Genomic DNA, 22,082 nt, shown 5'->3' with positions numbered 1-22,082 from the left:
TTGTGAAAAGCTAGTGCTAGGCAAAGGTGGTCTCAATTTATTGGTATGTGCGTATGTATGCGGTCGATCGTGTACTACTTCTGACTGCTTGCTCCCAGATGTATCAAGCAAAGGTAGAAGACGTTATAGATTATTAAGTAGATAGGACAATACATATGTAGTAGCTCAGCATTAGAGATAGTTAGCCGAGAGCTCTGAAGAGATTAGAACTTGCAGCTGCAGGGCAATCATTGGCGAGTGAGCGCACGCGAGATCGAGAAAGATTGTATGCTTACCTGGCGTTCGCTGTATTCTTGGTCAGCGTCGTGGGCTCGTCGCCCTTGTTGTTGCCTTGGAACGTGTCGCACACCGATGTCAGGCTGGTGTACGAGTTCGTCTTGGTGTCGATCGTCGCCACGTCTCCGAAGTTCGAGTTCACGCCGGCGAGCAGCTTGCCGTTGCGAGCGATTATGTTGCTGATCTGCACCTCGCGCTTGACCTGAGTGCTGCAGTTACCGCATGAGCGGTAGAGCTTGCCGAAGTCCTGAACGCAGTACGAGTCGATCTTGACGAGACCTAAGCGGCAAAGATGAGGCGGACTCAATTGCAGAGCCAATGGGAGCAACTCACCTCCGCCGTTGTGCTGGACAACCTTGTCGGACGCGCTCTTGGCGCCTCCGCCGGTGATGGTGGTCGTGCCGGAGCTCTGTCTGATGGTAATGGCATCCTCGCATACGTCCTCGAACCAGACGTTGCGGATGGTGCAAGGGCCCTGGCAGTGTACTCCCTCGTTCTGGTCGGCGCCGATCACAGCGTTACTGCAGGGTATATGCATGAATACGTGACCATAGGGCCAGCTTGAATGCAACAGTAACGCCAAAACTTACGCAAGAGTGGCACCAGACTCGAGGATGAAGACGGCGTCCTTGGTACCGCCTTCCTTCTGACCGCCGCATGTGACGCCTCGGCCATAACGTAGGTTCTTGCCTGCGGGTCAATGCATATAAGTACAGGCATGCGCAGATATCTTCCGAGACTTACCGTCAAAGCTTTCGCCAGCCTTGATGGTACGAGCTTCAGATAGCTTGACGTTGGTAGATGCGGATGGATTAGGGAACGAGCAGCTGGCCGCACGCTTCTCCGAAGGAATGGCGAGCGCAGTCTGAGCAAGCACACCGGCGACGACAGCGAGGGTAGCGAACGATAGCTGAACCATATTATCAGAGATAGTCGTGAGTTGACGATAGAGCTATGGCAGTATGAGGGCGATATCGGATGAGCGAGGAAAGCTAAGGGCTGATGCTGAATGCTTGGTGCACCCCTCTGTATTTAAACACTGTTGAACTCGAGTTGCTACTGTCAACCAGCGCAGCTGACCCACTTTCGAACAACTGAAGGAGCCACGTATAGTATTCTATCCCTGCAATCTCTTACTCTGCTGGTGCATGTCAAATGGTCTCGACTACCACTAGAGTCACTTGGACAAGTCCATTTGTCGCTCCAATTTCATTCCGGATCACTTCGCCATGACGTGTCCAAATTCGTTGGTTGTCTGTCGCTGGGTTCTCTTCTTACCTGGCCACACTGCTAACCTTTTATTTACTAGTACTTTTCATGGCTTACACCCCGTGACTGAACCCCAGTGGGTTTGTAAGCATCATCTACATTTGTCGTATGCTATATGAGGCTAAAAAGACTAAACGTTCGATGAGTTGCTGAGGCTTGGCGGTTTATCCACGCTCGGTTGGGTATATGAATTTCAATGTATTGTCAAATAGATAAGGTTGTTTTTATTGATTATTTATTGCTGGCCTGTACTGTACCTTTACAGGTCCCTGTCCGGGCCGGGATCATTTAATGTCGCTCTGGAGCTACTAGTGTATATCAAAAGAATGACACGTGAAAATGTGCTTGGCAAGACAAATTGGTGGAAGAAGATACACAGACCACGGCTACAGAACTAAGCAAATAGACTCTACTCCCCGTTGTCGTCCGTGAAGAATGAAAACATTGACGAATACCAAGCCACGTGTACCGCGTCGGCGAGAGATGTAACAGCCAACATGATAACTATGGGGGCGAAGATACAGAATCCAAGGGGCATAAAAGCAAAGCACTGGATTTGGTACTTTGACATTCAGATTCAGCTACAGTACAATTATCCCCTTCTCAACTCACGACTATCTCTGATAATATGGTTCAGCTATCGTTCGCTACCCTCGCTGTCGTCGCCGGTGTGCTTGCTCAGACTGCGCTCGCCATTCCTTCGGAGAAGCGTGCGGCCAGCTGCTCGTTCCCTAATCCATCCGCATCTACCAACGTCAAGCTATCTGAAGCTCGTACCATCAAGGCTGGCGAAAGCTTTGACGGTAAGTCTCGGAAGATATCTGCGCATGCCTGTACTTATATGCATTGACCCGCAGGCAAGAACCTACGTTATGGCCGAGGCGTCACATGCGGCGGTCAGAAGGAAGGCGGTACCAAGGACGCCGTCTTCATCCTCGAGTCTGGTGCCACTCTTGCGTAAGTTTTGGCGTTACTGTTGCATTCAAGCTGGCCCTATGGTCACGTATTCATGCATATACCCTGCAGTAACGCTGTGATCGGCGCGCCGACCAGAACGAGGGAGTACACTGCCAGGGCCCTTGCACCATCCGCAACGTCTGGTTCGAGGACGTATGCGAGGATGCCATTACCATCAGACAGAGCTCCGGCACGACCACCATCACCGGCGGAGGCGCCAAGAGCGCGTCCGACAAGGTTGTCCAGCACAACGGCGGAGGTGAGTTGCTCCCATTGGCTCTGCAATTGAGTCCGCCTCATCTTTGCCGCTTAGGTCTCGTCAAGATCGACTCGTACTGCGTTCAGGACTTCGGCAAGCTCTACCGCTCATGCGGTAACTGCAGCACTCAGGTCAAGCGCGAGGTGCAGATCAGCAACATAATCGCTCGCAACGGCAAGCTGCTCGCCGGCGTGAACTCGAACTTCGGAGACGTGGCGACGATCGACACCAAGACGAACTCGTACACCAGCCTGACATCGGTGTGCGACACGTTCCAAGGCAACAACAAGGGCGACGAGCCCACGACGCTGACCAAGAATACAGCGAACGCCAGGTAAGCATACAATCTTTCTCGATCTCGCGTGCGCTCACTCGCCAATGATTGCCCTGCAGCTGCAAGTTCTAATCTCTTCAGAGCTCTCGGCTAACTATCTCTAATGCTGAGCTACTACATATGTATTGTCCTATCTACTTAATAATCTATAACGTCTTCTACCTTTGCTTGATACATCTGGGAGCAAGCAGTCAGAAGTAGTACACGATCGACCGCGTATATACTATGTACCAGCGGCGCAAACATCTTAACAAATATTGCAATATCTCCAATTCCTTGTGAGAATCGTCAACATATGGCGACATTATCTCCACAACGAGTAGGCATTTGGGTTCAGTTTAAAGTGTACCGCCAGTCAGACTTGTATTATATTCCATCATCTGCCCAGATTATCCGTAAAAATCTAAGGCCCAAAAAAACATGTTTTGCTGAATCGAGTGGTGGGTATATTTCCCTCTCTTGGGAGTCAAATTTAATCTTGATTTTAACCCGCTTGTATGTTTTATCGTATTTTGGAAACTACATATAATGAATGACTTATAATATTATACTTAGCTGTCAATCGTAGCCCATACTTGGCCTCGGCCGGGGCACTGATTAGGAAATAAGCGTGACTAATAGAAATAAGGAAGACACAGACGATCGCGACCGGAGGGCGAAGAGGGATGGGGACAAGTGAGGCGGTACGCAGAACTGGGGTAGCACGGGCGCCGCGACACCGAGAGAGCTGGGTGGGCGGCCAAACCAGGTCGGTCGAATGTGAGTAGTATTGGAGTGGGTAGGCGGGAATCACAGAAAAGGAAAAGAATATAAGGACAAACCAGCTGCGAGCACAGCGGGCTCGCATTGCGTGGTATGGAAGGGAAAAGACGCGGTATAAAAACGCCGTGTCGTAGCACGATTAACAATATGCGCACATGTAAATACGGCACAGAGGCGAACAATGTGAGGCCCATCCTGACCGGCCCATCACAAGTTTTGCGGCCTCCACAGGCTCCGTCGCAAAACCCCACTTACCCTAATTCGTGTAGTGCGATAATTGCCTGCACCGCTAGTACATTGAGATGTTTCACTTAATGTGTACTTACCATCTGCCTCCACACACTCGTTCTTATAAAGTGCACATAAGTTGGCAGAAACAATAGTATATTCAGTAGGACTCGATGGGATTAATTCATCGTAATTTATAAAATTCATGGCAATTATAGGCGATATGAGTAGAACTTTAATCACCTTTCCATTGAAAGAGGCGAAGCGATCTCTAATAACCATTCTACAAAATTTCGACCATGGCACGGTCTGCAATGTTTTGCGGCTTCAAGTTGTACAATTCGTCGATAAGTGCCGACATAAACGTTCCAGTACCCTTGACGTCCGGGCGAGCCGCTGCAATTTCCGATGCGATCGTTATTGCAAGAACCCTGATAGAGGATCAGCATTCGCGGCGTGAACAGATAAACAGGCTAGTCTCACCCCGCTACGGCAGCCTGGAACATGTTCCCCGAACAAGTTTGCCTTCATCCTCAGTGTTCTCTGCTGCTATGAGGCGAGATGCAGCGGCGAAAGCCGCAATCGCAGTCCCTACAATACATCCGCTCCCAGTTATATCCTCCAGCATGGAATGTCCATTCGAGAGGGCAACAGCGCTGTAACCATCAGATACATAATCGGTCTTGCCGGTCATTACGACAATGCAGCCTAGATTGGGAACCAGGCACTGTGAATTAGTATGTAGAGATTTGGTTCACCATTTAAGATTAGGCTTACGTTCTCGCTTGGCTAGAGCACGAACGATGTTTGCTGGGTCAGAGAATCCAGGACCAACACTGTCAACCCCTCTTGCAATAACCTAGGGTAGTCTATTATTAGATAATATCGTCGCGTTTTATTCAATTACCTCTGAGGATCCTAGGAGAGCCCCAATCTCCCCGGCATTACCTTTGATGACACTTGCTTGCCATGAGTTCAAAAGCTCTTAAATTTCGCATTCAATATTTTACTCTGAAACACAAACTGCACTTAACGCACCACTTGCAGTTTCCCGTCGGAATTGGGTCGCACCGACGCCGACTGGGTCAAATACAACTATTTTTTGGTTAGCGCCGCTTATGTTCTCCTAAGGATTATTTACCTGGTTTCTTGTTTGCGTTAGCTGCTTTCCCTGTATGCGCCGTACAATGTTAAAAAACGAGTCCAAAATCATGGCTAAACGAGGTACATACCCGCAATCAGCATACCCGCCTTGTTTGTGATTGTCCCAAAATTTATAAGAAGTCCGCCCGCTACTTTGCTCAGATCTTCCATTTCTTCTGGTGCAGTGGCCATAATCGGGCTGGCACCCAGCGCTAGAGTAGCATTTGCGCTCTGAGCTATAACCACATTATTCGTGATCTGGTGTATGAGTGGAGAATGCTCTCTCAACGCTGTCAAGAGCGAGCCGGCATTTTCGGCCAGGAGGGCCGCCGATGGAGAAGTGTTTGCGGGAAGACATAGAGCAGGCCAATGGAAGTGCCTGGAACGAGAGTTGATGATCTGCGTCAATGCTTTTGCAGGTATCGAGGCATCCGGTGCGCTGATTATTTCAGTTGCAATAGCAAGACCGGAAAGAGCGGTTCCTGTAATCGGACCAACTGCCCCATGTAATGTATGGAGAGCATTGTGAACCTTGATGCCACCTGTTTGTATATTCTGAATTAGAAGCTTTGGTAACCTTAGGGACTTCACTTACCGATAGCCACAGCCGGAATCCCCGCGTCTCCTACTATGTCCAGCATATCTCCCAGACCTCGAACACCCAGTACCGGCTTGACGAGATCCTTCGTCGCGGTGGCCCTTGAAATTGATCATTAAAATACTCGGTTCCTTCGATCCATTAGATAGTTACCAGACCGCCCCAATTCCAACATAATCAGCTCCGTCTAATACAGCACGCTTGGCCTCGTCCACATTACTAACCGATACTCCAATCAGACAAGGCGAATCTATCAAATGTCAATCAAACTTTGGAATAATCAAAGGACAATTTACACACTTGAATGTGCCAATTCTAGAAGCTTCCTAGCTGTCGAAACTGGCATATCAGTCTGACCGATATGTACGCCAGTTGCGCCAACTGCCAGTGCCACGTCCACTCGATCATTCACGAACATCGGTACGTTGTACTTGTCGCATATTTGCTTCGTTCGGCGGGCAATCTCAATAAACTAAAAAGGGTGAGAGAAGGCTCGAGCGAAAGGTTTGAGCAGTATACTTCTCCAGTATCCGATTTCTTCTCTCGCACTTGGACGACCGTAACACCCCCTTGAATACTCTGAGATCAGGTTTTAGTAGGCATCAAAGTTAAAGTCGCAGAATAATTACCTCCTCCAAGGACTCATAATAGTCCTAGTCGGGCCACCAGTCAGGCTGTCCTATTCTGAGAGACGAAGCCCAGATACTCACTTTACCAGGCGGTAGAAATTCTCGCGCCGTTACAAGATAAAGAGAATAGTCAATTTTTGTCATGTCACTAATCGTATACCTATACAAGTGCGGGGGACCTACAAACAAGGCCTGGGAGTTTATAAATGAAGAGATTGGATCGCCGAATGAGAGCGTGCGAAAATTCCATATACGACCGAATCGCGAACTCACAGCCACCGATGCGATCGGCAGACAAATATGCTTACTTCCACGATCGCGAGGCGTCAGCGGATACCTGAGCTTCGATATAACTTGATTCGTAAATTCGTTCCAATCATGTGTACAGTACAGACATAACATTAGTACTTTAAGGGTAAACCCACTACTCCAAGAAAAAGAAAAAAGAAAGTAAAGGTGTTAAGAAATGATCTCAGTTGTGGCTGGGTTGAATCGGGGGTTGAGGTTGAGCAGCGCCAGTCATGGGATTCATGGGTTCTGGAATGTAATTGTTATTATCTATGACCCCAACGCAACTAAGGAATCAGATGAGCTCGTGGAGGTCTGGCCCACAGATACTTACGTGGTGAAATATGACCAGGGGCTGGACCCGGATAGGAAGCTGGTAACTGAGGATACGGAGCAGCATACAGATTTGGACTTTTATGTTCACTTGATAGGTAAGAAACGTTCGAAGGCCGGACCTAGTAGCGCTAATAGGTTAGCATTAGTACTTGGTATAGAACTGAATTGTGTACTTACTTCGCTTGTACGGTCATTTTTCTTGAGTACAATTGCCAGGAGGTATATGATTCCAACCACGAGGGCGAGACCAACAACGCCACCAACAACTATCATGGTTATTTCTCAAAATGGAAGCCTTCGTCTACCATTTGATAGACACTTACCACCCCCGACTATAGGACCGATGGGAACTTTGTTATCACCAGAATTAGAACTGACCGCGGTTGGAGTTGAAGTTTCGCTGGTGGCCGGGCTTGTAGAGGAAGAAGTTGAAGTAACAACGGCTGTGCCGTTGATCAACTGCTCATATGCATTGCACGCAACATGGAAAGCTGAGGTTCCATGAGCAACAGCTCGACTCGATTAGGTGGGTAGCTCGTACCATTATGACCAGCGGTAGCCGCTTGCATTTGATCCGCGGTGGTTTGGTTGTCGCTAGGACTCGACATACATATCGCACAGTACTGGAGAAGTAAGTATCAATTAGATAATAAATGGGTAAAAATAATAATAATAACATACATGAAGTGGGTCGTGATTACCACACCAGCACCCGGGGTCTGGTATAGCCTCATCAGTGATTTATGCTCGAACCCATTCACTCAATTGACCTACCCCCACGCAGGCGTTGGCATCGAGGAATCTGAAGGGTCAAACTCAGTATCCCTCTTGTTTCAAAACCAGCAGCAAACACACCACTACTTCTGTCAATTGCTGACACCAGGTAGTATTTGCTGCACAGGGAGGGGAGATTGCGCCCGCCACCTGAAGAACGTCTTCAGTCAAGTTGTTGGGAAGCGTGGGCCACTGGATCTGTCTCGAGTTAAGTGCGAGCGAGGTGGCAACGGAAGCATAGGCGGCGACGCCGATTAGATATGAAACCCACAACATGGTCGCGGAGATGAGGCACGGAGGGAGGATAACCTAGTTCGCCAGCATCTCTGAGGAGCTTGATATATGAGGACGCCAGGCGGCAGGCACGAGACCTCTTTAAAATTGTCCGCATTTCATTCTAGACTTAAAAATGTGTCCGATATGACCTATTAGCTGGGTGATAGGCAGTGCTGGCGTAAACGATAAGGTTGGGTGTAATCGAGTTTTCCTTTTTGCGTAATATTTGAGCGCCGAGGTATGGCTAATGCCACAGGCCGATCAAATACTCAGTCTTGGCGTGCCTGGCCCAGGTATGTGCCCCGGAGGTATCTAAAATTGGGCCATAGTGGAATTTATCACCTTCTGGAGGATACTATCCTCTTGGTCATTAGACAAACAGCAATGACCCCGTACAGTAGTTATCGGTACAGAGCAGACTAGGTGTGCTTCTATCTGATCGAGCCCTCTGGGACAATTATCAATACTCTTATACATCAATATTGTGATCACTTGCCATTGTACGAGCCTCACGAAAAAGCGTGCATCGACAGTGGCTGATCCCATAGTACGAATTTCCACCCACAATCTCCACCGGCTTTTAGCAACTGGCTCTGAATTCAATCAGGATTCAATCTATGCTATTTTTGGGCCCAACTATCGTGAATAGTAATAGGGGACGAAGGGCACAGAGTATTTACAAGGGGTGTGTGTTTGGTTGACCCCATTTATCATGCTTGTAGTGTATTCCAGCATGTGGCTTCGAAATAATATGCCAGTACAACCAGTGTGTTCTCGGTACAGGGTGGTATGCTTGGGAAGCCATCAGCCACTTATAACTTACGTTCGAGAGGCTAACGCACGTGTTATAGCCAGTAACGACAGCTCCATAGTATCATTACAAAGTCATCCGTATCCAGTAATACGAGCCAGGATAAGTTCGCAAACGAAATTTTCGACGACATAGCCACCGTATCATGTAGCACGCAGAGGGGAATCGATCCATATCCTGAAAATAAGAGCCTCAAATCTTTCCTATGTATTAGAGCTTTCTCTAGCCTAACTTATTTTGAGATAGTAAAAACACAAGAAGAACATTTGGTTGAGTTTATTGGCAGTCGTGGTAATAAAGTTAAATTTCCAATATGCTGAACGTGAAGGGCAGGTTTCATGCAAGCACTGCATGGGAATATTACTGCAGCCCGCTAGGGATGGCGATATCCTTTACTACTTGCCGTTGGGCATCAGCGATCGGTGAGTGAGTAACCCAAATGGCATCGCACAGATCATGCTACTGGTGCTCAACCTCAAATCACGCAAATTCAAAGAGAAAAAAGGTAACATATATTTCTGGCAACATCACACATCCAAGCAAGTACAAGGTGACAAAAGCAGGACATGAACGGGGGGCGTACCGGATCGTAACAAAAGCAAGGCAAAACACAGGACTAAATCCGAACACACAAACAAACAAGGGGATAATGTGTAGTGTATAAAAGACGCAAAAGTAGATCATAACCAAACCAGACCAAAAGAAAATACCAACTTGTGCTAGATCAGCTTGTCCATCCTTTCTTCTAGATATTATTGGACGGGACAGTATCAGAAGTGTTTCAATCGTCGTTCCGGGAAGTAGACACCGTCAAGCGGCCCATTTCTTTACGTTGCTTGAGCGATTTGACTTCTGTGCTGATCAAATCGCGCAAACGTTCGAGGTCGACACTTCGTTCGGCTTTGCTTCCCATAAGGAGGTTGCGCCAGATGGCAGCAGCCGCAACCGAACAGTCCACGAGCAGTTGGAGCGGGCGATTGATTCGGACCATTTTTTGGACAAGGGCGTCGGCGGGAGGGTATGACGCATGTGGCCATGCACTACGAATAGCGAACCACCATCCAAGGGGCTGGGTCAATCGCATCAGCATTCATCCTCATAAACACGGACAAAACAACTTACACGTCCATCGGGAAGGGACTTTTCGGGATACGTATCATAGGTCGAGAGTTGACCATCAGGCAGCGAGAACCTATCCAAACGAGTCAATACGATTCTTACAGAAAGTAAGAAAAAAGCACAGCAACTTGCCTGTGAGTGACCCAATGATGCTCATCCCTCCTATGCCTCGCAAGGACAATAATCAACCTCGGCATGCCCTCCAACCCAAACGGCGTCCACAAATCCTTCAACATCTGACACGCGTCTCCATGTCGGCCATTATACACCGCGGTGCTAATCGCGTCTGCCATATTGGGCGGGACATACATACGATCGACCTTGGACACGTCCCCGCCGCCTTCAGACATACGCGCACGAACGTAGCGCTTATAAACCTGGGTACACCACACGCTCAGCGCGATTTCTTCAACTTGATGTCCTCGTTCAGTGCTCGCAAGCGCCTTGTCCAACTCGGTCAAGGGCCAGACCATGGCCCAGTTCAACAATCGCTGGTGCACGCGCTGCCAAACCGGTGGAGCCTGGTACGTCTGCAACGCCCGATCACGATCAGGAGGAGCAGACACCGCGCTCTGTGGAGGATGATCATCGTTCCTGTCTTCGCCCGGAATCTCAGGAACCTCTCCGTTATGGGAAACCTCTGAGCGAGGAGGGGGTTGCTTGACTCTAAGCTTGTAAAGCTCCTCTTCGACGTCACCTTCGCCACCCGCAATCGATGGTTCTTGCTCATGCCCAAAGACTGACTCTCCACGGCCAAATACCGAACGGTCCATAGCAGTTCCAGGTCCAGCAAAGGATCGACCACCAGCCACGCTCTGCTCATGTTCATCTGGATGCAAAAATTCCCTCAGCGCCTGGCGGATAGTCCCCGGGTCTTGGATGTGCTCACGAGAGTGGTCCGGGAATTCATCCTCGAGGGGCTGTTGGTAGTCGGCAGTTTTGCCGCCTAGAACCGATTCACCAACGTGTGTGCCAGATGGAACGGTCGAAGCATCAATGTTTCCATGTGCGGTCATAGGTGTGCGGCCGATGTTTAGATCAAACCCAGCTATAGGTACATAAGTTAAATAACGGTGAGTAGTAGAGTGCACCCACCATCCGATGGGGGTCTATGAGACCCAATATGCGAGGGCGGGGCTTCGATCCTATTTCGTCCGCCTTCGAGGCTCTCCAACCGGGTTTGCGCATCCTGGAGCATATCAAACAACGGACGAGCCCACTGGGGTGCGACATTAGACTAGAAACATGTCAGTCACCACCAATTTCATGCCAAAAAAGAGACCAAACTCACATCGGGCGGAGCAGCAATCGACAACGGCTCGCGCTTCCTCTGCTAAACTAGCGTCAACACCCGTTCGTTCATACAATAAAGCATACGAAAACCTACCTCATCTTCGATACCCAACCTCTTGATCCTCATCTTTGCAGCCTTCCTGACGGCCTTGCGGATAACTTCGTGTTGACTGGGGTCCTCGGCAGCATGCAACAAGATGCACAAATCCTCGTCATGGTAATGCGTTCGGCTGACTTCCTCGGCAAGCACAGACGGCGAGACGGTATAGCTCGTCCTGGGAGTCTTGAGAACCTCCAATAGTTCGCGCTCGGACATGTCAGGCACGCGATCGATGAATCCGGCTTCCGATGGGGTGGGAGTCGAATCTCCGTGGCTATGGTGGTTGTGGTAGGACCGAGTCGGGGTTCCAGATCGGTCGGCAGGAGGCCCACCAGCTCCACTCGCGGATCGACGGTGGGAGATACGGCTCCCGGCCGGGCTACCGGTCCTGTACGGGGGAGCGATAGACCCACCAGCTTCGCTTGGGGGAACACTCCTAAGAGGATGCATGCCTCCCTCGCTGGGCGCAACAGCACTCCCCGCGAGTGGGTGCAACTTCTTTTCGCCTCGAAGGGTATTGGCGCTTTCCGCTACGCTCGGCGCACGCCCAATATCTTCGCCCATGTACGCCATACCTTCCCCGGCGAAACTGTTTCCGTCTGTTCCAGGGTATGCGCCCGGGTACTGCCCCTCGTCAAGTTCGTCTGCATAACTCGCATTATCATTCATCGCCGGGTCCTGCATCATATCGCCAAACGATTGATATCCTCCAGTGACAGACCCCCGACCCAATGGACTCTTGGCGCGTCCAGGTGTCGTAGATTGGCCACCTACAGCCGAACCAGCGATCGAATGACGAGGTCCGGGTTGAGAAACGCTCTGGCCGGCACGCGACATTGAAGTTCGACCCGACTTGCCCGTCATTTGTGGAATAACTTTACTGCTCTTGCTTCCGGTCATTTGAGGCTGGACACGCGCGGTCGACTGTCTGCTGTTCGTCATGCCCGTCTGCTGCGGTTGAATCGGTGCACCACGGCTGGCGCCCATTGAATGTCGGCCTCCAGCAGTCGACTGCTTGCCGGTCATCTGAGGCGCGATAGGAGCACCTCGGGTAGACTGTTTTCCTGTCATGCCGGTCATTTGGGGTTGGACGGGTACCTGAGTTCCGCGAGCAGTGGATTGTCTGTTTGTTGTTCCCGTCTGTTGAGGGGCTACACCGCGACTGCCGGTTATTTGCGTCGAAACTAGGCCAGTATGTGGAGGAGCGACGTTGCCGTATCCAGACCCAATGGGCCCAGAGTTCCTATAGAATGATGCCTCTGAGCCTGCGGATTCTGTAGGAGGCTAGATGACGTCTGGTCAGCTATACTGAATGACGGAATGAGGGAGGGTGAGAGAAACGCAAACGGGTTTTGGAAATCCAAAAAGCGTCGAGCAGAAAACGCGAAAGAAAAGCGTATGGGTCATGATGAAAGCGAGCGCATGATCAGATAACAAAACACGCTGGCCATTGAACGTCACGCCTCCTTGGGATTTTTCGAGTCGCGATCATAGAGTCTAGAGCTCAGAACGCGGTTGGAGGATCTACGCGCGAGACCGACCCCAAACTGACACGAGAACAAAGAGATCCCTTTGGGAGTAACAAAGCGCGTAAACTCACCTTCCATTTGGCGCTTGTCCCCGTTCCTTGCGTCTTGATAGGCGGCAGAGCACTACCACTCCAGAGATTATCCATCTCGTCAGTGATTTGTCCAACTGGATCCATAGTAATTTCAGATTCCCTGCCGGTGCGCGAATGCTACAATGATCAATCCGTCGGTTTGAAAGGGCAAAGTCGCGTGAAATGCGGGGTTTTATGTCATAAGAATCAGAATGGATCACTAAGCAGAAAAATGGACCCACCGTGCGGTCGGTTGGCGGCTGGATCTGAATGTTCACGTTGGGACCTTTTTCCATCATGGTATGCATAGGAGCGAATGAGCTAGGACGATTAATGTTTCCAAAGGATGGACCAGTGGATTGTGAGAGATAACGCGGGGAGCGCGAGTTGTTTGGATCTTCAATTGGTACCTAGACATATTGTCAATGAAACCCCACGGTTTATATGAGAAAATCCGGGACGTACAGTGCGATTATTGGGGCTCATCAGGCTTTCGGGCCGTTCTTGTTCGTTACTATCGACATCATCATCATACAAATCACCCTCGGGCTCAATATCAAGTTCTTCGCCATTATGCTCTTCAGTAGGGTATCCGCCAGCTGCCTGCTGTAAAGTGCGCTGGTACGAGGCCTCGCTTCCTGCTCCATGGTCCCCGAATACCTAGAAAAGGCCGTGAGCAAACGCGTGTGAGCTGGGTGGTACTACGCACAGCATATTCGAGATCGAGGCCCATCTTGCTTTCCGACTTGCCGGATTGTTCTTCTGCTACCTTTGGCTGGAGATAGGAAGGGGGAATCCAGTCAGAGGGGGCTCTTCACGGCGCTTGCGGGGGGAGGGAGCAGCAAGGACAGGCTGGGGGGGTGGCGGAGGCGGGGACAGTGGGTGGCGCTCGGGGGCATCGCCTGGCAGCATCTGTACTGTTTGTCCCGGTGTTTCGGCAGCATACTCAGACGTCGAGTCCACGGCCGGGTGAGAAAGCGGGCCCGCATCGTTGACGCCCTGGAGCCATAGGAGGGCTGGGAGCGGGTCAGAGTCGCGTTATAAATTCATGTTTAAACTTACTTTTCTCGGCAGGAGCTATGTCACGCGTCAGTATATGGTGTTTGTGGGGCATATAGCGAACTCACGGGGCGTATGGGACTGGAGATGGTAGTACTGCACCGGGGCGACCTCCGAGTCAATAAACGGGGTCGCCATCGCGTCGGAGGATCTGGGTAATGGGATGCGTGGACAGTGGCCTAAGGGTTTATTACACCGATTCCCAGTGCTCGTTGTTGTTCAAAGCAAGGCTCCAACGAGGCAACAATTCTCACGTGACCTCATATCCGTACCGGTTTATCCTATATTTGCCTCCATCCTTGTTTTATTTCTCCCTCTGTTTGTTGATTATGGGCGTGACCGCAACAGTGTGCATATGGTGCCTCGAAATTCCTTCCAGATGACGATTATCTTTTGCGCATGGCACATTACTCAATTAAGTTTGGTCATCTCCTTCCTTTCAATCAGCATCACCCGACAGATATCCGGTTATTGTACATTTATCACATTGTTCACTCAGTCCGCGTTCAAGCTGCATCAATCTTGACTTCGTATCGTCCGGTACCGGCGGGAACCTTGACCACCGCGTTATCCCCATCCTTCTCCGCCGCCACTCCATCTCCAGTCACCCCCACACTCCATTACCGCCAAACAACTTGGGATCGCTGCGATTTTCAGTTCTTCATCCGTGTCCCCCGCAATAGTCTAATCTCGTGGTGCCTCTTCTCGACATCAACCACCTCAGTACGTAACTGGGACTTGAGATCCTGGTTGGTGATATACGGTGGCACACCTTGTTGCGAATAAAATTCGTAATATTTACCACTGCGAGCGGGATGTCTTGAACAATCTTGCCCACCACAGCGCTTGGAATCGAGCCATTGGATTGACTGTACGTAAAAATTATTGACAAACGCGACCTAACTTGTATCACACACAACTCACTCTTGACGACATACGCAACCTCGAGATCATTCCCCCTCGGAACAACCGACCACCCAGCACAGGTCAATGTAGCCCTCACCCGTCCGCTATTATCCGGATCTCCTTCCACGCTCGTCTGGACAACCTCGAACGCGCCGTTCTCCCCGTCTTGTACATGCTGCCACGCCTACAATATCACGCTCGCTAACTAGCCCCCACGCCCTTTTGAACGCTGTAGAACTTGTACGTCCTACGTCCGTATCGCTCGGAGTGCACCGGAAGCGAAGCGCTCGTCCCAGAGGTGCCGGGCCGACGGCTGGAGGATGGTAGATAGCAGCGCCTGCGCCGACAGGTCCTTGACGAGGCCGTGTCCCCTGACGATAGGGATGGCTGAACTGTCCCCTTGCACGTATTTCTTTTCGAGGATGATGCCATCCTTGGTGTCTGTCCGCGACGAGTCAGTACGTAATACGAACGAGTGGGGATGAGTGGGATGTACCAATGTTCTCCCATCCCTCGCCTCCTTGCTTTTCGGAGCGAAGGTACCGGAGCGCCTCGTCGATTTTCTCTTGGTGCGGGTTGGAGACGTACCCATTTGGAGCGGGATCACTTGGAACTTCAACACCCATATTGTATACGGAAAGCGATATGAAAAGTGTGGAGTGGTGAGCGGTGAGTGGTGGTGGTTGGCTGAGTAAAGTAGAAACAATCGTGAGGTATGCGGGGCCTATATATACGCGCCTCGCCCGTCGATAGAGTAACACTCAGGTAACCCAGGCCAAGTTCGACTGACCAGTTCTGGTTGGACAGTCGCGGCCTTGGAAGCCAATCACCACGAGGTGGGACGCACACGTGAATGATCAAGGTGTATGCGCATTCGCATGTGAACTTTGCGGCCCCAGGATTGGTTACGGGTCGGGTATGGATGTGTCCCGGATAGGAATTTTGTCTAGATGGCGAATCGGGGATTCATATATCGAGGGTTGTACCTCGATTGAAATAGAGGGGTTTTGTGTTCAGTTACAATCGATGTGATTTAAGAGACTTCAATCGAGGGTCGTACTGTATTTGCAGGTACATGGAAACTGCCGCGGGGCTGCAGTTGCACCTCCAGCCCAAACCCCAGCGCTGGGTTTAGATGGCCTCCCTGACTCAGCTATGGCGTTATTCAATGCGATAGATTGCTTTGCTTCTCGTCGCTTCCTCTCTTCCACTGACGCCGCCATGGTCCCCTACAAGCGCCCACTCGGTCACGTGGCCTCTGGGGAGGGGTCGAAACCTAAACAAAATACAATTCACTAGCCACGACCACGACCAATACTACAAGTGTAAAGCCAACGAAAAAAAAATATGAACGACGCCGACTCGCCTATTCTCTCTTTGACTATGCTTGGCGCCGGTCAAGAGGTCGGTCGTTCTTGCTGTGTAATAAAGTATCGTGGTAAAACTGTTGTGTGTGACGCGGGTGTGCATCCTGCCCATTCGGGTCTCGCAAGTTTACCGTTTGTGGACGAATTGGATTGGAGTACTGTAGATGCGATATTGGTTACTCAGTATGTCTCGTTGCGCGATTTTTTAAACTAAAGTAAAGGACTGAGTGTGTGGTATAGCTTTCATTTAGATCATGCGGCTAGTTTGACGTACGTCATGGAAAAAGTGAGTAACAAAGGTTTTCGAACAGACGGAGGACTAACAAGTCTGAGAATAGACGAATTTTAAAGAAGGAAAAGGAAAGGTCTACATGACACACCCGACTAAGGCCGTATACAAGTACATTATGCAAGATTTTGTTCGCATGGCGTAAGTGTATTCGTCGAACGATGATAACTGGAACTGACCCACCCGGACTAGTACTGCCGGGAACGAATCTCTTTATACTCCACTGGACGTCTCACTCTCCCTCTCGCACATCATCCCCATCTCGGCTCACCAACTCATCTCTCCCACCCCTGGATTGTCCTTTACACCCTACCACGCAGGTCACGTTCTAGGCGCATGCATGTTCCTGATCGACATTGCAGGCCTCCAAATCCTCTACACGGGCGACTACTCCCGAGAAGAAGACCGCCACCTCGTCCGCGCCGAACTCCCACCCATCCGCCCGGACCTGCTCATCGTCGAAAGCACGTACGGAGTCCAAGGCCACGAAGCCCGCGAATCTCGCGAGGCGCGGTTCACATCGAGCGTGCACACGATCGTGAAACGCGGTGGACACGTGTTGCTTCCTGTCTTTGCGCTCGGGCGCGCTCAGGAATTGTTGTTGATCTTGGACGAGTACTGGGCCGCGCATCCCGAGTTGCATGGTGTCCCGGTTTACTACGCGAGTAATTTGGCGAGAAAGTGTATGGCGGTGTATCAGACTTATATTCATACCATGAACTCGCATATTCGCTCGAGGTTCGCAAGAAAGGATAATCCATTTGTGTTCAAGTATGTCAATTCTATTCTTTTTTCTATGCAATTTTTCAACGCGTTGGTCTAGGCATATCTCGCATTTACCCGCCACTCGTGGATGGGAACGTAAAATCGCTGAAGCAGGCCCGTGTGTAATTCTAGCCTCGCCCGGATTCATGAGCAGCGGACCCAGTCGCGAACTCCTCGAACTCTGGGCTCCAGACGCCAAGAACGGAGTGATTATTACTGGGTACTCGATAGAAGGAACCATGGCAAGGGTGAGTTTCCATATCTACTTTTCTTTTTCTCAGGTGTATGAACTCGAACGATGCAATGCAATAATCATTTTTCTCACTCTTCGGAGTATTCCTCAAACCGTTGCGTGCCCTCTCGTTAAGCGTTCTATTTGATTCAAGGTGGTGGTGAATCGACTGGCCATGATCTGACTTCTTTTTTTTACTCGTTACTTTGCGTTTGGAATGGACAGGATATTATTCTCGAACCGGACGAGATCAAGCCATACCGTTCGGATGGACCTGACGGGAATAAAATGATTCCGCGTAGGTTATCGGTTGAGTATATATCTTTCAGCGCGCATGTCGATGGACCTCAGAATACGGAGTTTATCGAGGCTGTCGGAGCGAGGCATGTAGTAAGTGCAAGTTATTCTGGCTGCTTCACAAGCTTTATTCAAGCACCACGGTACTAGATCCTCGTGCACGGCGAACAAACTGCCATGGGCCGTCTGCGTGGATCATTGCAAGCCCGATACAAGGACAGGGACGAAGATGTCAAGGTCCATGCTCCCAAAAATCTAGAAACTCTGAAACTCAGTTTCAGAGGCGAACGAGTAGCCAAGGTACATCATTATTCTGTCCCGCCCCATTCGTGTCGGTCTGAAATAGTTTTCTTTAGGCCATTGGTAGCTTGGCAACCCCTCTTCCATCAGTGGGATCCACGCTCTCGGGACTCCTTATCTCAAAAGATTACTCTTACACGCTCTTGTCCACGAAAGACCTTCGCGATTTTACGGGTCTGTCGTTGAGTACTGTTACCCAGAAACAGCGCGTCCCGCTTACCGTCGGATGGGCTCTTGTCCGATATCACTTGGAGGGAATGTTTGGAACCGTTAAAGAGGGACAGGATGAGGAAGGTTTACCTGTCCTACGGGTGAGTTTTATTGTACTTTGCTGATTCTTTGAGCTGGGCTGAGATTACTCTCCAGGTCATGAACGCAGTTGATGTCAAGCTCGCTTCCGAACAAGAACTCGTGCTCGAATGGATTTCGGGCTCAAGTAGCGATATGATTGCGGACGCTGCTGTTGCACTTGTCCTTGGAATCGATAGAAGTCCTGCATCCGTGAAACGTTAGTTTACGAAACCTAGCATGGGTAAAGAACATTTATTGACTATTCGACAGTGACTTCACACCCTCATTCGCACCCTCATTCTCATGACCCAACAACTACCGACCCCGAGAAGCACTCTGCAGAACGTCTTCAGCATGTTGTTGAATTTTTGGAGGCACACTTTGGAGATGTTGAATTTGTGGATCCTAGTCAACAAGGAGATGTCAGTATGAGCGAGACAGCGGACACAAAGACCGAAATGGAGGTTGAATCGAAACCCGAAGCCGGCGACGCAAAGCCCGAGAACGTAGACGAAGAAACCAAGGACCTTGACATGGACGATGCCGAAGGTGACCAAGATTATAAAAGGCCTAACAGAATGCCTATCCCCTTGGGTCCTCACTTGCTAGTCAAAGTCGACAACTATGAAGCGCGCGTTAGCATTCCTTCTATGGTACGCAACATTAGATTTTTGTTTCGGGCATGCGGTTTCTCACTCTACCTATTTAGGCCGTGTCATGCGACTACGATCCCCTCCGTCGCCGGGTTAACGCTGTTTTAGAGATGGCTGTTGCTACCATAGATACTCTGGCCGACTCTTATGAAGTCACCGGACAGAATGAGGTTTCTGTACAGGCAATTAGAGAAGACACGAAAGAGATGATGATCGAATCGAGTGCTTAACCGACTTTTTTGTTGATTGTATGCATATACGTTCTTTGGAAGTAATAATGCGAGTATATTTGTAGTATGTCTAGCCAACTATATGTGATAATCCGTATGATAAAGATTCCCAGCCACTACATCGAAATACGACTAAAAAGAACCCTATTAAACTAAAGATAGTATGCAGATCAACCAGGTCATCAAACATACTCAGCAGACCAAATCACTTCTTGTGGTCTGTCAACATCGTAAGCCAGTCCTCGAAGTTGGTCTGCCTTTGCTGTAAGCTTTCGTTTGATCCATACCAGCAAAGATATGGTGACCACAGAAAGTCCGATCCAACCAAACAAAACACCAGCATTTCGACCCAGTAGGTTTTTTGTATCGAATAAAATTGTCCGGACCGCCGAAGCATGGTTGCTGTTAAAGAAAGAGCCACTAAGGACCGATTAAATAAGTGAGATTAGACATGCCACTCACTAGAACGGCATTCCATAGGCGTATCTATACCATCGTGCTTGCATCTCAGGTGGCTCGATGGGTGTGCTGATGTTAACGACGAGCTAAACAGAATGTCAAATAAGAGTCAAAAGATGGAAAGAACATACTCACCCAAGAAACTAGAAATAAGGTCATGTGGTCCGGCCGCAAGATGGACATGGCAGCTTCGCATGCCAGACCAAGTGCGCATATATCCATATAAGCATATGCTACATAAACAAAGAATCCGGCCCCCGAGTGAAACCTTTAGTTTAGTTGGGTCAATTTTTTTATCGCTGATTCATCGTAGTTAAACCTTACTTGGCATCAAAAGGTGCACGGAAGAAAAGTCCGAGCATAGCATACGATGTGCTGATTGGGATATACGCCAGTAATGGAAGCCCAATGCGAAGCATTACCAAGGACTTGTAGGTCAATTGGGCTTCGAGTCGTTGACGCGCCCGATGGGACATTACAGTCTGTAGATTTTGCGATCAATCTAGCAACTAATTATTTGGCGCTTCTGACTCACAAGCATGAACCTAGATAAGTGGGAGTGTGGTTAATTCGTTTGTCCAAGACGGCTGAAGCAATAGGAGACTCACGCGAAAAGTGTCAAATAGATTTGCCCTATTATTGTCATGGGCGATGCTACGGCCGCACTGAGTAACAGCTCATTAGTTGGAATTCGGATATTTACTTGCATTGTTGCAACTTACTTCCATGGCCTCAAATTAATGGTCTTCCACCACGCGCCAGCTAGTGCCGAGGGGGATTCAAGAGAGGTTTCGACTGCATCAGGATGAGCCCTTATGGCACGAATGTATGCTGCAATATCCCTCGCGTTAAACTCTCGCAGCGTCTGGGATGCCAGCGTGGTACTAAGGTGAGTATGGATGCGTATGCGACGTAAAGACGGCTGCGTACCTTGTCCAACAATTCAGTGGCGATCGGTGTGATCAGCTGCCCAACCGCATTCTCGTTTCTGGCCTGCTCAATATATAGGTAACTGCCGTTGTTTGATCATAAGTGTAGTCGCCATATGCTCGAGCGATATAAAGTGTAGAAGATGCACCCGGATTGACTAGTTAGATGCGTCTTAACAATCAGTAGACAAACTAGGCATACTTCAACATGCTTACTAGTGATTGCAGCCCAAGCCTTTTCTTCTAGAACCTGCTGAGCGAGATTTTGCATTGAACTGAACTGACTAGCTGGCTTCACCTCCCAGTCAAGATGCCTATTTCCGACCTGATTTACCCCAATCAGTTATCAATTACACTGTTGAGGCTTCTCTGAAGAACGCACCTTGGTTGAATTAATCACGCTTTCTGTGACCAAAGCCCCCAACGGACCCCCATCAAAGTCAACGACCCAGGCTTTGAAGTTAGGGGCGTGGGAGAGGCCAGGTGCCAATGAGCCCCAATATAGAGGCAGTGCTGCCCACATGAGAACTACGAGCATCATGACTACGATCAAAACTTCACGCATGTAGTCCCATAACAAGCCCTCAATGACAGGGTCAAAAACTGCCATTTTACATCAGAAAGCAGCTTCAGGTAATGTTAAGGCAGCACTTACGATGATATAAATATGCGTGGTTCGGTTTTGGTCTCGACTGTGGTATTTGAATTGTTTTTGTTCTGCTGAGAGTTGGGGGCCTAGGAACAGGAGCTTCACGGAAGGTCAAGCCTCTTTTGTCTTTTCGATTTCGATCCATATTAAAGCTGAGGACAGAGGCTCCCGAGGAATGAGTGGTCTTTCCGTCGTGGTCCTCGTCAATTGGGATCTCGTGGAGGTATGGCCCTTTTTCGGATACTAGGTCTCTTGGGGAGCCTTTGGGAGTCATAGCTGGGATACCAGTGAGCGAATGTGTTTTGTGATTGGGCTATCGTCTAGTCAGCTGGCCTTTTTATCAGCTAGATCGAAGTTAGAAAGTGTTTTCTAACACTGATGTCAAAAATCAGTACTATGGGATATGCTCTACGGAGCATAAATGCGGTCTTAGTTGAAGAGTGACACTGGCTCCGTGGATAGAAATGTTGATCAAAGGTTGACGTCGATGTCAGGATCCTGGGTGCGACATATTTCGGGCCGGGGCCGGTTTATCGAGAGCTCGGATAGCAACTCCTGAATATACTACTATGGTATTAGTGGCTCTCCATTCACCCCGTCACAC

At 49.6% G+C, this 22,082-nt stretch overlaps 8 protein-coding genes across 8 annotated transcripts; 2 read left to right on the top strand and 6 right to left on the bottom strand.

The window, feature by feature from the left end:
• Positions 1-203: 203 nt before the first annotated feature.
• Positions 204-1,195, bottom strand: RhiXN_10511 (pectate lyase; the record flags this gene model as incomplete). The annotated part of the gene is made up of 5 exons (XM_043330327.1): positions 204-216; positions 276-555; positions 610-797; positions 867-966; positions 1,021-1,195. 5 exons carry the CDS (start codon positions 1,193-1,195, stop codon positions 204-206), a joined length of 756 nt encoding a protein of 251 aa, XP_043184424.1.
• A 978-nt stretch (positions 1,196-2,173) lies between these two features.
• On the top strand, positions 2,174-3,167 carry RhiXN_10510 (pectate lyase; the record flags this gene model as incomplete). Its single annotated transcript, XM_043330326.1, has 6 exons — positions 2,174-2,348; positions 2,403-2,502; positions 2,572-2,578; positions 2,620-2,761; positions 2,816-3,095; positions 3,155-3,167. The coding sequence occupies 6 exons, from the start codon at positions 2,174-2,176 to the stop codon at positions 3,165-3,167; spliced, it is 717 nt and encodes a 238-aa protein (XP_043184423.1).
• A 1,201-nt stretch (positions 3,168-4,368) lies between these two features.
• On the bottom strand, positions 4,369-6,599 carry RhiXN_10509 (Hydroxyethylthiazole kinase family domain-containing; the record flags this gene model as incomplete). Its single annotated transcript, XM_043330325.1, has 13 exons — positions 4,369-4,516; positions 4,577-4,793; positions 4,863-4,944; positions 4,993-5,069; positions 5,124-5,180; positions 5,227-5,256; positions 5,318-5,770; positions 5,824-5,927; positions 5,980-6,076; positions 6,127-6,298; positions 6,346-6,405; positions 6,456-6,479; positions 6,537-6,599. 13 exons carry the CDS (start codon positions 6,597-6,599, stop codon positions 4,369-4,371), a joined length of 1,584 nt encoding a protein of 527 aa, XP_043184422.1.
• Positions 6,600-6,927: 328 nt separating this feature from the next.
• RhiXN_10508 (Hydroxyethylthiazole kinase family domain-containing) lies at positions 6,928-8,129 on the bottom strand (the record flags this gene model as incomplete). The annotated part of the gene is made up of 8 exons (XM_043330324.1): positions 6,928-7,013; positions 7,078-7,198; positions 7,257-7,345; positions 7,403-7,570; positions 7,621-7,702; positions 7,761-7,798; positions 7,854-7,881; positions 7,935-8,129. The coding sequence occupies 8 exons, from the start codon at positions 8,127-8,129 to the stop codon at positions 6,928-6,930; spliced, it is 807 nt and encodes a 268-aa protein (XP_043184421.1).
• Positions 8,130-9,721: 1,592 nt separating this feature from the next.
• RhiXN_10507 (uncharacterized protein) lies at positions 9,722-14,249 on the bottom strand (the record flags this gene model as incomplete). The annotated part of the gene is made up of 13 exons (XM_043330323.1): positions 9,722-10,009; positions 10,063-10,132; positions 10,162-11,107; positions 11,155-11,296; positions 11,351-11,389; positions 11,447-12,736; positions 13,053-13,190; positions 13,295-13,462; positions 13,518-13,712; positions 13,762-13,817; positions 13,871-14,068; positions 14,115-14,129; positions 14,180-14,249. The coding sequence occupies 13 exons, from the start codon at positions 14,247-14,249 to the stop codon at positions 9,722-9,724; spliced, it is 3,615 nt and encodes a 1,204-aa protein (XP_043184420.1).
• Positions 14,250-15,264: 1,015 nt separating this feature from the next.
• Positions 15,265-15,643, bottom strand: RhiXN_10506 (start domain-containing protein; the record flags this gene model as incomplete). The annotated part of the gene is made up of 2 exons (XM_043330322.1): positions 15,265-15,458; positions 15,514-15,643. 2 exons carry the CDS (start codon positions 15,641-15,643, stop codon positions 15,265-15,267), a joined length of 324 nt encoding a protein of 107 aa, XP_043184419.1.
• A 721-nt stretch (positions 15,644-16,364) lies between these two features.
• RhiXN_10505 (pre-mRNA polyadenylation factor PF I, YSH1-component related protein) lies at positions 16,365-19,441 on the top strand (the record flags this gene model as incomplete). Its single annotated transcript, XM_043330321.1, has 11 exons — positions 16,365-16,567; positions 16,625-16,670; positions 16,723-16,814; positions 16,866-17,444; positions 17,497-17,686; positions 17,896-18,060; positions 18,118-18,267; positions 18,324-18,578; positions 18,634-18,775; positions 18,829-19,211; positions 19,268-19,441. 11 exons carry the CDS (start codon positions 16,365-16,367, stop codon positions 19,439-19,441), a joined length of 2,379 nt encoding a protein of 792 aa, XP_043184418.1.
• A 182-nt stretch (positions 19,442-19,623) lies between these two features.
• RhiXN_10504 (ABC-2 type transporter) lies at positions 19,624-21,752 on the bottom strand (the record flags this gene model as incomplete). Its single annotated transcript, XM_043330320.1, has 11 exons — positions 19,624-19,843; positions 19,904-19,986; positions 20,036-20,168; positions 20,225-20,382; positions 20,436-20,445; positions 20,509-20,565; positions 20,623-20,784; positions 20,876-20,987; positions 21,046-21,154; positions 21,212-21,432; positions 21,485-21,752. 11 exons carry the CDS (start codon positions 21,750-21,752, stop codon positions 19,624-19,626), a joined length of 1,533 nt encoding a protein of 510 aa, XP_043184417.1.
• Between the last annotated feature and the right edge of the window lie 330 nt (positions 21,753-22,082).

This window comes from Rhizoctonia solani, chromosome 11 (assembly GCF_016906535.1).
Source record: "Rhizoctonia solani chromosome 11, complete sequence".
Classification (NCBI taxonomy): domain Eukaryota; kingdom Fungi; phylum Basidiomycota; class Agaricomycetes; order Cantharellales; family Ceratobasidiaceae; genus Rhizoctonia; species Rhizoctonia solani.
Note: the sequence above shows the minus strand (reverse complement) of the source record. Positions and strands in the feature narration are given on the sequence as shown.